Source organism: Montipora foliosa, chromosome 1, assembly GCF_036669935.1.
Source record: "Montipora foliosa isolate CH-2021 chromosome 1, ASM3666993v2, whole genome shotgun sequence".
NCBI lineage: Eukaryota > Metazoa > Cnidaria > Anthozoa > Scleractinia > Acroporidae > Montipora > Montipora foliosa.
This window is the reverse complement of record NC_090869.1, coordinates 42,923,844-42,939,850: the sequence shown is the minus strand read 5'-3', so window position 1 is coordinate 42,939,850 and position 16,007 is coordinate 42,923,844. Positions and strand designations below refer to the sequence as shown.

General features: G+C 37.9%; 1 protein-coding gene across 2 annotated transcripts in view; it reads right to left on the bottom strand.

The window, feature by feature from the left end:
* Nucleotides 1–929: 929 nt before the first annotated feature.
* LOC137999058 (E3 ubiquitin-protein ligase Itchy-like) overlaps nt 930–16,007 on the bottom strand; it is a 42,231-nt gene continuing 27,153 nt past the window's right edge. For both annotated transcript variants that reach the window (XM_068844895.1, XM_068844887.1), the window contains 10 exons: nt 15,325–15,433; nt 14,710–14,834; nt 12,825–13,050; nt 10,074–10,264; nt 4,214–4,289; nt 4,040–4,135; nt 2,579–2,756; nt 1,597–1,648; nt 1,438–1,522; nt 930–1,002 (listed from right to left, as the gene is read on the bottom strand). In XM_068844895.1, the coding sequence (XP_068700996.1) occupies nt 945–1,002; nt 1,438–1,522; nt 1,597–1,648; nt 2,579–2,756; nt 4,040–4,135; nt 4,214–4,289; nt 10,074–10,264; nt 12,825–13,050; nt 14,710–14,834; nt 15,325–15,433 (1,196 nt within the window). In that variant the 3' untranslated portion in view covers nt 930–944. The remainder of the gene's footprint in view (nt 1,003–1,437; nt 1,523–1,596; nt 1,649–2,578; nt 2,757–4,039; nt 4,136–4,213; nt 4,290–10,073; nt 10,265–12,824; nt 13,051–14,709; nt 14,835–15,324; nt 15,434–16,007) is intronic.

The window sequence follows — 16,007 nt, the reverse complement described above, 5'->3', positions numbered from 1 at the left end:
TAATTGCAGGACCTTGTTGAAGCCAGCTTCTTCTTCAAAATCTCTCTCATGTACGGCCTAATGAAAACTCCGCATTTTAATAAAATAAGCCTAAAGAAGCGTACTGGGATATTTCTGAATTGCTGTTGCACACTGAGATACTGTATTATCGTTCCTTTAACATTATCATTATTTGTATAAAGCAGTTAATTATTAGAAACCATGCTTGACACGAGTAAAAATGCACTTAAAGATCATCTATTCTTGAGATCCCTGTAGAATTTTTTGCCCCTCAATTGAACCAATCAATGATACTGTTATGAGATTACCACCTACCGGCCACATAAAATAGAAAAGTAACATGGCAAAGATGTCCTGAATTGCCCAACTTTCCATCTAAAGCTTCTTTCATAGGCAGGACCACCAGCACCTTTCATGCTACAAAAACAAAGACAGCAAAGTAAGCATTCCTTAACTTAATAAAAAGTGCCGTAAGTCTCCTAGTCTTATTAAAGATCTAAATTGAAAACGGGTCACACTAAAACATTACCTCCTTACAAACAAAATGGCAGTACTTTTAATCTTTGAAACAAGACTACTAGTATTGTAGCTGTCTCAACCTTACAACAAAAGTGAAACCTGGATAAAATACATCATTTCCTTGGTTCAAATCAGAGACAAATAAAAGACAACTGATTAGCTGAGGGTGGTCGAGGAGTAGGAGCCTGACCCTCAAACAAACAGCTGACTATTCTCACTGATGATTTCATTCACATTTCCCTCAAATGTGGCTCCTCGCAGCACTTTTGAGGAACATAAACATCCCAAATTAACATGTACACGACAGTCATGCTGTTAAAAACTGGCAATAATATTCTACGTTTCACTTACCCAACAGCAACCCTGTCCTTGGGTCATTGAAAGTTGTTGTGCGTGTATTGTGATCAACAAAGTAAGGAATGCCTTCATTTGTGTAATCTCATTTCCCAGCCACTTGGAAGAGGTGAGTCTGAACCCACCATGCTGATCAAAGAAAAAAAAACAGCGAATTATTTAATACACCTCAGTGCATCGTGCCAGTCATATACTGCTCCTCTAATTGCAAAAGAAATAATACACAAATACAAGAATTACATAATAAAAAAATAATAAAATAATAATAATAATAAGGCCTTTATTATGGAGGCTAACGTATTTCTTGGTGACCCAGTACTTTTCTACATGGCCCTCAATCCAATCAAATTGGGATTTAAAAATGTTGGTTTTGAGGAGGAGAGGAAAAACCGGAAAACCCGGAAAAAAACCTCTCAGCGCAGAGTAAAGAACCAACAACAATCTTTACCCACATCTGGCCACAAGTCCGGAATTGACCTCGGGCCACAATGATGGGAGGCGAGTGCAATCACCCACTACACCATCCCAGCTTCCCTAAAAAACACTCTTTATAGCTGTACTTACACTTGAGTTCTAGGATCTTCCCACTGAGTTGCCCTTGTATTATGGTTGACAAAGTAAACTCTTCCATTGCCTTCAACTCTTTTCTCTGCAAATTATTACATTTCTTTAAGTTAACATTGATAAAATTCAGCAAAGGTAAGTAGACAAAATAAGACTCACCCCAGCCACTTGGGAGGGCACCAAGGGGATCTGATTCAGCGGTACAGGCTGTCTGAATGGAAAAAAAAAAAAAGCACTCCACATGTTTAACTTGCAGAAAATGGTGCCGTGAACTATTACAGCCCTCCTTTTTCATTCCTATGACAATGCTTAAGTTGCAAACTAAACATGGATACAATGCTCTCCCTTATTTAATTTTCTAAAATCTTGCTCTGAGGCCTTGGCTAACCCAAGTTTGGAAGCAAAAGGTTCTGGGATTTCTCTGGCAGGGATAGACATGAAACATGTACGCTGTTTGTACAAAATAGCTTGGTGGTATTATTTGAATTGCATCTATTTCACAGGAATTGTTGATTAAGCCAATGATTGCACAAAAGGTATTTCTTTGTTTTTGTTATTAATTTTAAACACTAATTATTATTGCGTTTCATTCAAATTTACATTTTTCTTTATATATTATTCACTGTGTGTAAACGTCAGAGAGTACAGAATAAAGTTGCTGAGTTAGACAACATTGGAAAAATATTATAGGAATCATTTGAGTAAGCCTTTTTAGATTGTCCTAATACTTGGAAATAAAGTGTGAGATGTCATAAAAACAACCAAAACAAGACTACACTGCAGAAGAATTGTATCTATGGGAAGCAGGGTTGACATGTGGCAGTACTCAGCTTCCACCAATGCAGCTGAAATTCAATTCCAAGTAACCACATAATGTGTACATGTAAGTTGTATATTCTGCTCTTCAAGGTTTTTCTTTAGGTACTAAACTTTTTGCCATTCCCTTATTAAATCAAATTTAATTTTGTGTGCACTTTTACCAAACAATGCAGAAATTAAAAAAAAAAAACATCACTATTTCTTTTATGATATTATTATTGTCCCATTTAGGTGCTTCCAATTTAAGTAAACCTAAAGAAAATTCTCAGTATTCACAGGATGTAACAACATAATTTTCCTTGAAATATAAATATAAACTAACTGGGAGAAGGAACCGCTGCTGAAAGTTTTGTCTCTCTGTGTTTATTAAAGCTCTATGCTGCATCTGCCAGTTTTCATAATTTCTAACTGTTTCTGCTGTTGGACGCTGCCACGTGGTGGTTCTTGTGTTGTGATCAACATAGTAAGTTCTTCCCCGTTGGTCTGTTCTTCGCTCCCAACTGAAAGACAAAAAAATTAAGAGTTGAAAGTTATGTTATTTATGGCTTATGTTTAATTAAAGAAAGCTTTATAGAAGATTTGGTGACAAAATCTTTCATCTCAAATACAGTGTAAACCCTTAGAATTATAAGAAATAAGTATAATCGTTCTCTGGTAAAAAGTTTAAAAAGACTATGAGCTTTTGACAGACTGAACTGCTGTCTTCAACGGATAAAAACGTGTAAAGAAAAAAAGCGAAAGAAGTTTTAATATAACGAAAAATTTGCATAAATTAAAGGATAAAAGCATGTGGTAGAAAGAATGTTAAAAATGCTAAGAAAATTAGTGTTTCTTTAATTAATTAAGAGAATGTGATCTTGCATAGGGAGCGGGCACGAATTGTCCGCTCCCTAGACAATATCACATTCTCTTAAAGAAACACTAATTTTCTTAGCATTTTTAACATTCTTTCTACCACATGCTTTTATCCTTTAATTTATGCGAATTTTTCGTTATATTAAAACTTCTTTCGTTTTTTTTTCTTTACACATTTTTATCCGTTGAAGACAGCAGTTCAGCCTGTCGAAAGCTCATAGCCTTTTTAAACTTTTTACCAGAGAACGATTATACTTATTTCTTATCATGAATCCTGGTAACGGATCTTCAATATTTTTACCTTAGAATTATGATTGCATGTATTGAAGTATTAGTATTCAAGAAGCCAGCTAGCAGGCAAGTTCTCACTTTCATTATCCAAGATTATTATATAGATACTTATGAAAAACAAGGAATTTCCTTTTTGCAATAAATCATATCTTCAATGCGTGCAGTGAAGATACTGGGGTATTATTTTTATGTTACACATGTGAGGATATAGGTGTTGTCATGCTACATGTAACTAACATGATAAGCCAATAAAAAGTGATATTCGCCTTCCTTGTAATATACTTTTCTGCTGTAATTAATACAATTTTTCCTCTACTACATTAACATTTTTGACTCTATTTGACATTATCTCATGATTTGTATTTGTATATCTAGTTTCGTGCTTAAACACAACATGCATGTTTTAGCAGTTGATGACCACTTTTTTGCCATTTTGAATAAAAAAAGTTGTCTTTCATCTGTAATAAACAAAACATTATATGGCCACTTGGGGATATGAAGTTTATCTTCTCACGCTGACAGTATCTCGCAATCAATCATAAGACATACTATCAGCACTTCAGGTATAACGTGTATCTCCACACGGCCATGAGTAATATCCTCTATTTACGACTAGTATTATTAAAAACAGACTTACCCAGGGGGTAAGGGCTGAGGTCTCTCCCAAGCAGTTGTGCGTGTATTATGATCAACGTAGTATATCCTACTGTGTGGATCAACACGTTGCTCCCAACTGAAACAGCAAAGGTAGTCTTCCTTAAATTAAGAACAGTCAATTTCTTCTTGCCTACAAAAGTTATTGACAACCTACCCCGGAGGGAGAGGTTCCTCATTTGCTTGTCTCTGTCTTGTTGTTGGTGTAGATGAAGAGTTCAGGCTGTTTGCAACTGAAAAAGAGTAATTTTTTATATTTATTTAAATCTCTACTTTTCACTTTTCTCTTGCATAATCTTCATATCAGGGTTAAACAAAAATATGAATTTTTAATGAAGTAGATACAAGTTAGAAAAGAAAATTTTAAGTGCTACCCATCAACTATGGGTAACCAACAGTTGTCCATAATAAATAATTATTATTTCAATTAACTACTAACAACAGTATAATATGTAATTAAATTACTATTGCAATAAACCACCAAGGTACGCAGTTCATGATGTGGTTTAACAGGTAGCCTCCATTATTTTTTAAAATATTAGCCCAAATAAATGTGTTCTACAGTGTAAACGTAACTTTTTCACAACCCACATCTTCTGTTTTGCCAAAGTCCACAATCCATGAGCCACATAAAATTGTTGTTTACATTTATTAATGGAATAGATTCCAATCAAAACCAGTAAACAGACCCTCTACAAGCTTCTACGATGGTATTTAAAAATATTTAATGCTTTTTCTTAAAGTGCCTATAAAGTAAAAAAGTGCCCCAGTGATAACAACAATCACTTCCTTTTTGTCTTCAGATTTTGAAAGTGTGTTTGCTTAAGCCCTGACTGGCAAAATTTTGACCATTGATCTTTCTCCAAAGGCCGTTTACTTTGAGTGTACTGTAACTTTTGGATTTCACAGTCCGCCATTATAGCGTAAGCGCAGCTTATTATACATGCAAAATGCAAGTTTTTAAGTCTGAAAGCCTAAAACTCCTGTGCTGCATATTAATTCTGAGGCCTTCAACATCATTTTCTCCTTGATCCAGCTCTCTTACTGATGATAGTAACGAAAGTGTATGGGCCTCAATCAAATTACGTGGAAATAAACTCCTGCATTTGTGCTCTTTCTACAAACTACCAAGTGCCCCAGTATCACGCACTGATTATATCGCAGATATTCTTGCTGATCTTTACCAGAGAACAAGACGTAGCTGCCCGTCCGTTGTGGTCTCTGGGAATTTAATGTTAGTGACATAAATTGGTCCACCGATCCACCTATGATGTTGAATACCTTCAATAGCGGATGCTGAATATCTATTAAACTTCCTAGATGACTACTCTCTTACTCAGTCAGCGACACAAGTCTCTCGCCCAGCTTCTGGTAAGACTCTAGACCTGGTCTTGTCTTTGGCACCTTCACTGGTGTCAATGTGCAGATCCATTCCGGCATGAGCGACCATGATTACAATCAACACTATGATGACCATGATTACAATCAACACTAAACCATCTCGTCTGAATAAATTGCCAACAAGGTCCACCCTTATAACCACATGAACCTTGAGGGCTTTAAGGGTTCAGCTGCAAGTATCAACCAGGAATTCTTCAATTCTAATCCAGATGCCCGCTCTGTAAATGAAAACTGGGTCATGTTTAAAACTTCTCTGGCTACAGCTGTTGACACTTTTATTCCATGGAAGATGACCAAAGCTAAATCCTCCTTACCTTGGGTGACCAAGGCTATCAAACCCCAAATGAGAAAAAGGGATAAATTACATTCGCTAGCCACCCATTCGAACAACCCTTCGATTAAAGCATCATACAGAAAACAGAGCAATAAAGTTGTGGATATGCTTCGGTCATCACATTCTGACTATGTCAACAATAAGATTGGAGGGAGCTTGGATTCTAACCCAAAACAGTTTTGGAATTATGTCAAGTCTTGTAGATCTGAATCCATAGAAGTTCCAACACTTCAGAGCAATAATAACCTCTATGTCTCCAGTAAGGACAAAGCACAAGCCCTAAACAATCATTTTGAATCTGTATTCGTGGATGATGACGGTATTCTACCTGAAATTGGTTTACCTAATTATCCGCCAATTCCAAATCTGTCATAATATTTGATGTAAATGGTGTCAAGAAGCAAATTTGCAATTTGAATCCAAACAAAGCATGTGGCCCGGATAACCTGTCACCTCGTATACTGAAGTTATTAGCTGATGAATTGTCTCCTGTACTCACGTTTCTTTTCCAACAAAGTTACGATTTCGGCAGACTACCTGATGACTGGTCAAAGGCCTCGGTTACACCAGTATATAAGAGGTGTGGCAAGCAAGATCCAATAAAATTACAGGATTATTTCTCTGACTTGCATATGTTGCAAGATTATGGAGCACATAGTACTTAGCCACGTCCACAAGCACCTGTCCACAAATAACATCCTTTGTAAACACCAACATGGCTTTACGTCCAGACTGTCTTGTGAAACGCAACTGGTCTCAGCCATTCACGAGTGGGCTTCCATTCTTAACATCAAGGGTCAAGCTGATGTTATCCAATTGGATTTCAGCAAGGCCTTCGACAAAGTATCCCATTCAAAGCTCTTACATAAGTTAAGTCACTATGGTATTCAAGGTCAAACCTTATTGTGGATAAAGGGTTCTTATGCAACCGCTCCCAAAGTGTCAGTGTAAATAACATGCACCCTACCCCGTGCAAGGTTATTTCAGGTGGTCCACAAGGGTCTGTCTTAGGCCCCATGCTTTTCTTGATGTATATAAATGACATCATGGGTGACATCAAGTCAAATATTAGACTCTTTGCTGATGACACCATTATGTACCGACAGGTTATATCGCCTGCAGATCATCTTATCCTTCAACAAGACCTTGACAGACTAACTTCATGGGCCTGTCTTTGGCAGATGGAGTTTAACGTGAAGAAATGCTACCACATTTCCTTGACCAACAAGCGAGCCGTTGTCATGCTACCATACTACATGCATGGTCAGGTCGTGGAACATGTAACCTCTTATGTTTAACTGGGTGTTAGATTAACGAGCAAGTTAAATTGGAAAGAACACTGTGATAAAACTTCCAACAAAGCCAACAGGTCTCTTGGGCTGGTCAAACGGACTTTAAAACCGTGTACGCCTGAAGTCAAGGAAAGAGCCTACAAATCACTTATTCGACCTTTACTAGAATATGCAAGTGCTGCCTGGAATCCACACACAAACAGGGACACTGAAACTATCGAAAAAGTCCAGCGGAGGGCTGCTCGTTTCGTCGCGCATGATTACAAGAGATCTACAAACTCACAAGATCTTGTAAATCAACTTGGTTGGGACTCCTTGGAATCCAGACATTTGCTGACTCAAGTGACTCTTTTCTATAAAATCAAAAACAATCTCATAGATCTTGAATTCCCATCTTCTATCCAACCAGCTCCTAGATCAAGGATCCAACATGCTATGCTCCAGCCCTACTCAAGTGTTTTGCCGCACAGTTATTCTCCGTTTGTACGAACTGTTCGGGTATGGAACAAACTGTCAACTCAAACAGTCCAAGCTAAGAACATTACTTCTTTTAAGCCACTAGCCATGTGGGACATTCAGAACATGAAGACCCCGAACCACCTGAAAAGAAGTTTTGAACTATTTACATTAATTTACTGTTTCTTTTATACTTTAAAGATTTATTGCGGATTATTATTATTATTAAATTCGTTGTTTTATATCTCCCAGTGTTAGCCCAGCTATTTTGGGAGTATAAGTTCCAAGTTCCAAGTTCTTTCAAGATATCAAACTTACGGTAACAGTATAGTATTCTAATTATAATAAGTTTTTGTTCAAAATTGATGACGTCACAAACTGTACACTTGCCTGTATTTAATCCTAAAATTGAGAATTTCTCTGAAAATATTGGATGGGTGTTGTTTTAACTTCCACATTTTACAATAACCTACATCAGATAAGGCATGAAGTGACACCCATTAAGATGTTTCCATGGCAACACTCTCGCTTCCAGTCCCTCTTTGCAATGAACCAAATATCTCAGGTTTTGAACAGATAAGTACAGGCTGAAGGTCTGACTTGAAATGCATCTGCTGCCCATAATGCTTTACACCACTATATAAGCTTACCGAGAGTGAAAATGTCTTATTACGACAATAAACGACAAAATCAATCCTGCTATAAATAGACCCAGCAGCAAATGGTTGCCATGGAAACAGCATAGAGGGTATCATTTTGTGCCTTACTTGACATAGATTACCGCTGCCAAGTTTTTAGCAGTTGTCTCCTTCCACATAGTCTTCTGTGGTTTAGTGGTCATCGTGAATGTCTCTGAATGAAGAGATATCAAGTTCTAATCCTTATTGGGCTGCCTTCTTTGAAAAGTGTGTATACAAGGCAAAAAAATCTTAAACATGTGCAGGCAAATCAAAACCCAAAAAGAAATAAATAAATAAAAAAAGTCAGAGCCAAATTCTATACTTTGTTCTATGAACAAAGTAATAAAATGGATTTTCATCTTTTCTGAAAGGGTCAAGGAGATTGTTACTGGTATTGGGTCTGTTACTCCCACAGTGATAAAGTATCTGAACTTTATCATTCCACTATTACCCCATTTTACCATAATTGGTCAAAAGAGCTGTAGTGCCCTGTTTGACAGATTTAGAGCAGAGCACATAACAGCTTAAATGGGAGTTTTTGAATAAAAGGAACTGTTTGATGCAAAGCTTGAGAAGTTACCTTGTCATCGCTTGTCGCTCATAATTTTGTTTATCCAGTTAAATAAGGACATGTATTTGAATGGTTTTATCTCTGCTGTTTTTGCCATTCACAACCGCCTTATTATGCAATCTATATGATTCCCAGTCAATGCAAGAAGAAGCCAAGATAAGTACTAGAGAATGGCATAATGGTCGCCCGGTCGCCTGGGGCACCTTATTTGCAAGCATGGGCTACCAAATATCTGAAATGGGCACCTCACTTATCACAAGGTGGTTCATCCTCACTTTCTTGTAAATTTGATCCCAGCTGGAGATTAAACGAGAAAAAGGCGATATGCATGGTTGATGAGAACAGCCGCTAAGCAAATTCCACATATAAACGACTCTTTAACTTGTAAACGTGTTCAATATTGCTAAGGGCTTTCGTTGCATTTCCTCCTTCTAACGTATGGAGACCAGGTTGCAATGTGATTCCCAAATATGGAAAACCGACATGATGTATTGTTGCAGAAAGCTACGCGACAAAGAAAACCTAGGACCTTAGTTAAACGTGGTATAAAATGTGATTTCTTAAACTTGAATTAAATGCTGAAAGAAAATATTACTTGTTTTCGTGATATCTGCACTATGTATAAAAATTTTAACGTGCTGCACGTGCGAATCTCCTTTTCCCCGCTTTAATTGCTGAAGGTTTACTTGGTTTTTTTCCCGGTGACCAAGCAATGGAGCTCTTGCAACAAGTAAGCAATACTTTTGCTTCTCGTGTCATCATTCGGAACTCAAGTATTGCTATTTTTTACTTCGTTTCTAAATACAACGTTCACTGTCATAACATACACACCAGTTTTTGGTAAGTCATGTGTGGCACGCAATTCTTGGCTCTTGAAAAATGACTCAGGCTACTAAATTTTAATGTTGGAAACCCAAGGGCTTCCGAAAAATTTTCTTAGGCAGCATCCTTGATAGTGGGAAAATAAACCCATTGTTGAAATGTTTAACATATAACGTGCAGATTTTTCCTTGCCCCATCGGTGCTTGGACAAATACTACGCAATTCTAAAAATATCCACATGTATTAGATGTTAAACCATTCAATAAGGTCTATTTATCAGTACCTACATGTATTGAACATTACATCAAGGTCTAATCATAGATTGCCATTAAGTATGCTAGGACATGAGATAATCCCAGTCAGAGTGAAATCTATAAAAAAAGTTACATAACACAATCCAGCTATGATGTCAAAAACAAGTTCGCTTCATTAAATATGTCTACTAACAAGAGCAAATGTACCTGGCTGGGATGTAGGGGGCGCTGGTGGAGTTGATGATGTGGCATTGGGCCTGGTATTAACTCGTGGCGAGGGATTCTGAGTGGTGGTGGTAGTTGCAGATGATGTCCCTAAAGCTCCAGTGCTTACAGGCCTCTGTCGAGATGATGACTGCCTACCATGTCGCCTCTGCACCTCTCCATCACTGGCTTTACTGAAGAAAGCACAAAAAAAATCAGGAAGCTTGTACAAAATTCTTGACTGTGGAAAGAATTCCATGGAATTCATGAAAAACACAAGCACAAAGGAAATGACCGCCAGAAATATGTCTGTGCTCTATGTTTTATAGACTAAAGCGATGCTTGCTTCTGATATTCAAAATACAATAGTGGCCCGGTATTCTAGATTTGCTCCCATTAAATTTTGCTAAATACGGAACAAAGGAAGTAAGTGTTTCTGAGGCCATTGAAGTCTGGTTGGCTCATTCATAACAACATACAACGTATCGGTGAACATGCTTAGGGTTTACAAATAAATTCAATGGGTGACCCAGTCATAGGGATTGGGCTGTTGGTTCCAAAATAATGTGAGTCTACCAGACGGGGCATGACATCATAGCGAAACCAGTAAGGCAAGGGAGGGTGAAACACTAATGTAGCGAGAGAGAATAATAAACCATTCCTGGAATAACTGAATTATTGTTAGCACTCCTCAGCTACACTGGTAACCAGCCGCAAAGTTTCTAAATTATCAGCATTGTGAATAATGTAGTGACCTTCCTCTAAGGTAGCTAACATGAGGACCTTGAAACTACTACGAAAACCACCGATCTGTGGAATGGCTGGGAATTTACGTGTCTCTGCCCCGCCCACTTTCATTTGGAAATAGTTCAAATTCTTAAGAGGTATTGGCAGAACTGTGCGTGTATAGAAAGCTCTATAATCGTGGAAAAGCTCTCGGAGAAGACTTGAGAATGAAGAGTATACAATACATTATCGGAAAAGGGAGAGACTTCACCACATGTTTCCTCGTGGGAAGTTTTTCCGAGATTGCCAAAGAAAACAGAGATAAATTTTGAAAATGTGTTTTTCCGTTGTTGCAGTTGTTAAAGTGCCCCTAACCCCAAAATGTTTTTTTCGCTAAAATGAATCTTTGCACTTGTTCGAAACGCATTGCGGCAATTTTTTCCTTCTTCTAACAAATTCTGCCATTTTATAGGCTTCGAAAGTTGCGAAAATCCAAGCATCTTTTGTTCACGACCGAGTCAGAAGGGGAGTGGGCCTATTCCTGATGTGACGTCACAATCTACTTTGCATGCATTAACTCTTTGTAAATGCATGCAAAGTAGATTGTGACGTCACATCAGGAATAGGCCCATTCCCCTTCTGACTCGGTCGTGAACTAAAGATGCTTGGATTTTCGCAACTTTCGAAGCCTATAAAATGGCAGAATTTGTTAGAAAAAGGAAAAAATTGCCGCAATGCGTTTCGAACAAGTGCAAAGATTCATTTTAGCGAAAAAAACATTTTGGGGTTAGGGGCACTTTAAGCCCGTGGGAAAGGAATTTCATCGAAATGTTTAACGCAAGTGGGCGGGGCAGTGATTTGGTAAATCGGGGTCATTCCACAGAAATGACAACCTCGTTTGACACAAGGCTTCGTTAACACTTGAACAAGGTTATTACCGTTGTGGCAAGATATGTGTAGTTGAGGTAAGTTTTGTAATCATTAAAGAAGCAATAAAACCTCTTAATGTCTTTGCTGTCGGTCTAATAATTTCATTTAAACAACGTGAAACACTCCAAGCCATTCTGCGTATACAAAAGGTGCTAAAGAAAGACCCTTTAAAACTTTCACTGTTAAAATAAACACTTGCGATTTTGTACAAAACAGATTATCCAATTTCTACGTTTTTTAATGATATTTTGTTATTCACTTTAATTATTTTGGACGACTGAATTAAATTTTTGGACAACCAAAATCTGAACGTTACTCGTCCAATGGACACGAGGAATAAAAGAAACGTTTTTTGCCCTATGAAGACAACAAATTGAATACTGTTCAGGGGCCAAAGCTTCAAAAATGCATTTATCACAACAAAAACAACTGTTGTTCCTGGAACAAACTAAGTTCTAGGCTGGCAAAATTAGAATTTTACATGCACAAGACAAAAGAAACCTTGTGTTTGCAGTGTGTTATAATTTCCTTCTAATCAATGATCGATACACGTAAGTAAATACGGCAAGCTTCGGCACGCAGTTCATACAACAGTTATCAAAATATATTTCATGTAAATTACATGATGATCAATTGGATGAATTACGTTGTTAACTTTGCTCAATACGCTGTCGAACTCCGCCTCTGTGCGTAGCAAAATTTCGCGTACTTAATGGCGAAAGAACGTTATTGATCACGAATTTTCGTTGAGGTGTTGAAAACCCAATGAAATTTCCCCTAATGTTAAAGCGAATTATCACTCGAAACACATCAAATTTTCCCTCGAATTTTCGCTCAATTTTTCAATGAAAGTCGCACATTTCACTTGCATTACTTTTGCACAGTACTTTAATTAAGTAACCTTTGAAAGACCTAGCCAAGTCCTCATCAAATTGTACAAACCTTGACTGACAGTCTCTCTAAAGGGTTCAAGGATAGTTTCTGCAGATTTTTCCATAATAATTACAAATCTTATGCATAATGCTGTGGTGATCAAAATCCAATTTAAATAAGAAGCACTATCATGACAAGTTATTGTTTTACAGTAAAGATTCTTACTGTTGTGACTGCCTGGATGGTGGGTGGCCATTAGTTGAAGATGACGACCCAGCAGCTGCTGTGGATGGACCATTAGCTATTGGAGTTGGTGCTTGTAAAACTGCTCGCCGAGGAAAGTGTCTCATGTTCACGCTCATTCCATCTAGTACAACCTCCAGCACTCCTGTTTGGCAAGGAGTGCCATTCTTGTCAAGGACAATATTAAGTTTTAAATTGTAATTTTCCACTGCAATAAGAATAAAATGCAACGATTAAACCCTCACCCAGAGAAACATTAATTTTGTAGATGGCACATGACCTTCCCAATGATATTCATAGAAACCAAAACACTTTCAGTAATAACAATTTAATACAGGGCTCGAAATTAACGAAAAAATCCAGTTGCATTTTGCGATAAGATACGAAAATTTAGTCGCAATTTCGCAAATTTTAGTTGCAAAATCGCCGCGCTGCATTGTGTTGTCAGCGGTTTAGCAGAAAAATATGAGCCCGCAGTACTTGTGTGTAAAGAAACTGCTGAAAATCGCGAATGATCGAAGGAATGGAGCTGTGCACGTAACATCGCAGCTAAATTACTATACAATTACGCTACCTTCAGAGAAAATTCACAGCAAGAAACAAAATAATTTTGTCATTTATTTGTTTGTTTATTTTAGCAAAAGTAGCAGCAAAGTGGCAACTGCTAACCCTTTTGTTTCGAAAGAACGAAGGTGACAACAAGTCGCAAATTTGCGACTTCTCCAGATATTTTAGTCGCAAAGGGAAAAATTTAGTCGCAAATGCGACCGTATTGGTCGCAATTTCGAGCCCTGTAATATCAATTTCATTTAAGTTTCAAGGTTATTAAGCCACGCACAAGTGCTCTGCTAATTGGGCAGACTACAAATCAACTGAAATCAGAACAAAATATTGAAATCAAATATTGTTTTTTTCTTAAGAGAGGGGAAAACCAGAGTACCCGTGGAAAAACATCTCAGAGCAGAATAGAGAACCAACAAACTCAACCCACAGATGGCATCAAATGTGAGAATCGATCCCAGGCCACACTGGTGGAAGGAGAATGCTTTCACCCCTGTGCCAACTGTGCTCCCTATGAATTTCTTTCATATGTAAGCTATATTAAAAGTAAGTAAAGTCAAGTCTGCTTACGAGCCAAGTGGCCCATCAGAGCTTATCCCGGTTTCTGTGGCATGAAGCGACTAGGAGTATTTTTTTTCTCCCCTGTGGATGAGATGCCAGTCCATTGCAGGGTTACCCCCAGCATTTTGCCGGTACCCATTTATACACCTGGGTGAAGAGAGGCATGGTGGGAGTAGTGTCTTGCCCAAGAACACAACACAATGTCCCCGGCCAGGACCTGAACACGGACCAATCGATCCAGAGTCGAGCACACTAACCATGAGGTCACTGCACATGATTTCCAGGACACTTTTCGAGACCCCCAGAAAACAACATTGAGATGAAGGAGGGGGGTCAAATGGTTTGCTTACAACTAAAAGCACTTGGAAGGGTAATTTTCTAATGAGTTTTATCCACGATTGAAGAATCATTAGAATTCTGACGCAAAATCATTGTTAAACAACTGAAAGAAGCAACATTTCTTTACTTGGTGCTTAGTAACTTATTACTTGTTTGAACTTAAATACTTGCTTTGAAGTTTTATCTTGTAGATCATAATATTAGAGGTATGGTCTTCCTTGAACTTCAAGGTTTGACCAGTGTGCATTTATAAATCAATGCAAATTTTTGGGACTGATTCTCAGGGCTCAGGGGGTCCCTATAAAGGTAAACCAGCCAGGTTGTAAATGAACCTAAAACAAGAAAGCAAACCATAAATTTCTCATCATTAGGATCTAAAGAGAACCAAAAAGCCAGAGCAACTTACATTTTCCATGATTTGAATGCAAGACATCATTTAGCTGTATTTTTGCACCTCCTAATGGAACATCACTCTTGAAGGAAAATTTATTGTTGACTTCCAATTCCAGCAAGCTATATGGTGTGACAAGGCTATAAAACAAAAACCTTGATATGACGAGAAATACACAAGTAGGTGACATTGCTAGGCTGGTCAGTTAGGAATAATGCACATAAGCATGGAACAGGGCTATAAAATGGACAATGATTACTAGGGTTTCCCATGATTCACGGTGACAGAGAGAAAAAAAAACAATTTCATTGTCAGCCAAAAGGCATTCAAACGGCAGTTTTTGACAATAGAGCCATAGGAATAATGATCTTTTTGTTGACCTAGAAAGGTCAACACTTTGGCATCAATGAGATTTCAGCTATTAGTCAATTCAAATATTCAGACAATAACAACGTAATATTATTTTATTCATGGGCTTTCTTTGGCCAAAGGCTGACTTTCCTTTCCCAGGACACACACCCCTACCCAGGATGGGTGGAGTGGGACACAGAATGATGAGGTACCCAAAAGCAAAGGTTTACCAGTCAGTGTGCTGCTTTTGTGTAAGAAGGCAACATCATGAATGCTTACATTGTAAATTCCTCATCCCATAGTGGTTCCCATGTCTTGCGTGCTGCTTCAGTTTTCTTTGACGGCTGTTTTCCATCAACAACCAGTTTCACATAGGGATCTCCCTTTGCTAAGAAAATCATCCAGTAATACAAAAAATCAACTCCAATACACAGAATATACTCTGCAATGCAATGTACGTTGCAGTACTACTAGCTAATTTCATTGGGTTTAAAAACAGTGTACGTACGTCTTTGTATCTCAAATCGGCCTTCATGTACAGGATGTGAGGACTTGATCTAATAAGCCCTTCCCCCTTCCTCCTCACCTCCCCTCAAATTTTGCGCAATAAACACATGTGGCAAAAAATGGTTTTAATCCTTTTTAATGCTAAGTAAAATGCAGAATGGCATTCAAATAAACAAATGCGTGCAAAATGTTTCTGTTTGACTACGGCATTATACTGTATACGAAATACGGTGCAGGGCTGTCATTAGGGGCCGTAACCCGTAACACCTGTTACGGCTGAGCCCAGTCAATGTTACGGGTGATGGTTGCTGCAGAATGAATATTCATGGTGCAAAACAAATTGAAATTTATTTATAAACATTTACCTTCTACAGAAAATATAATTACTGCCTTGTGTTGTCTGTGTTCCTGATTCTAAGACGTGCTTTTAATAAAAATCCAAACACTTTCTGTAA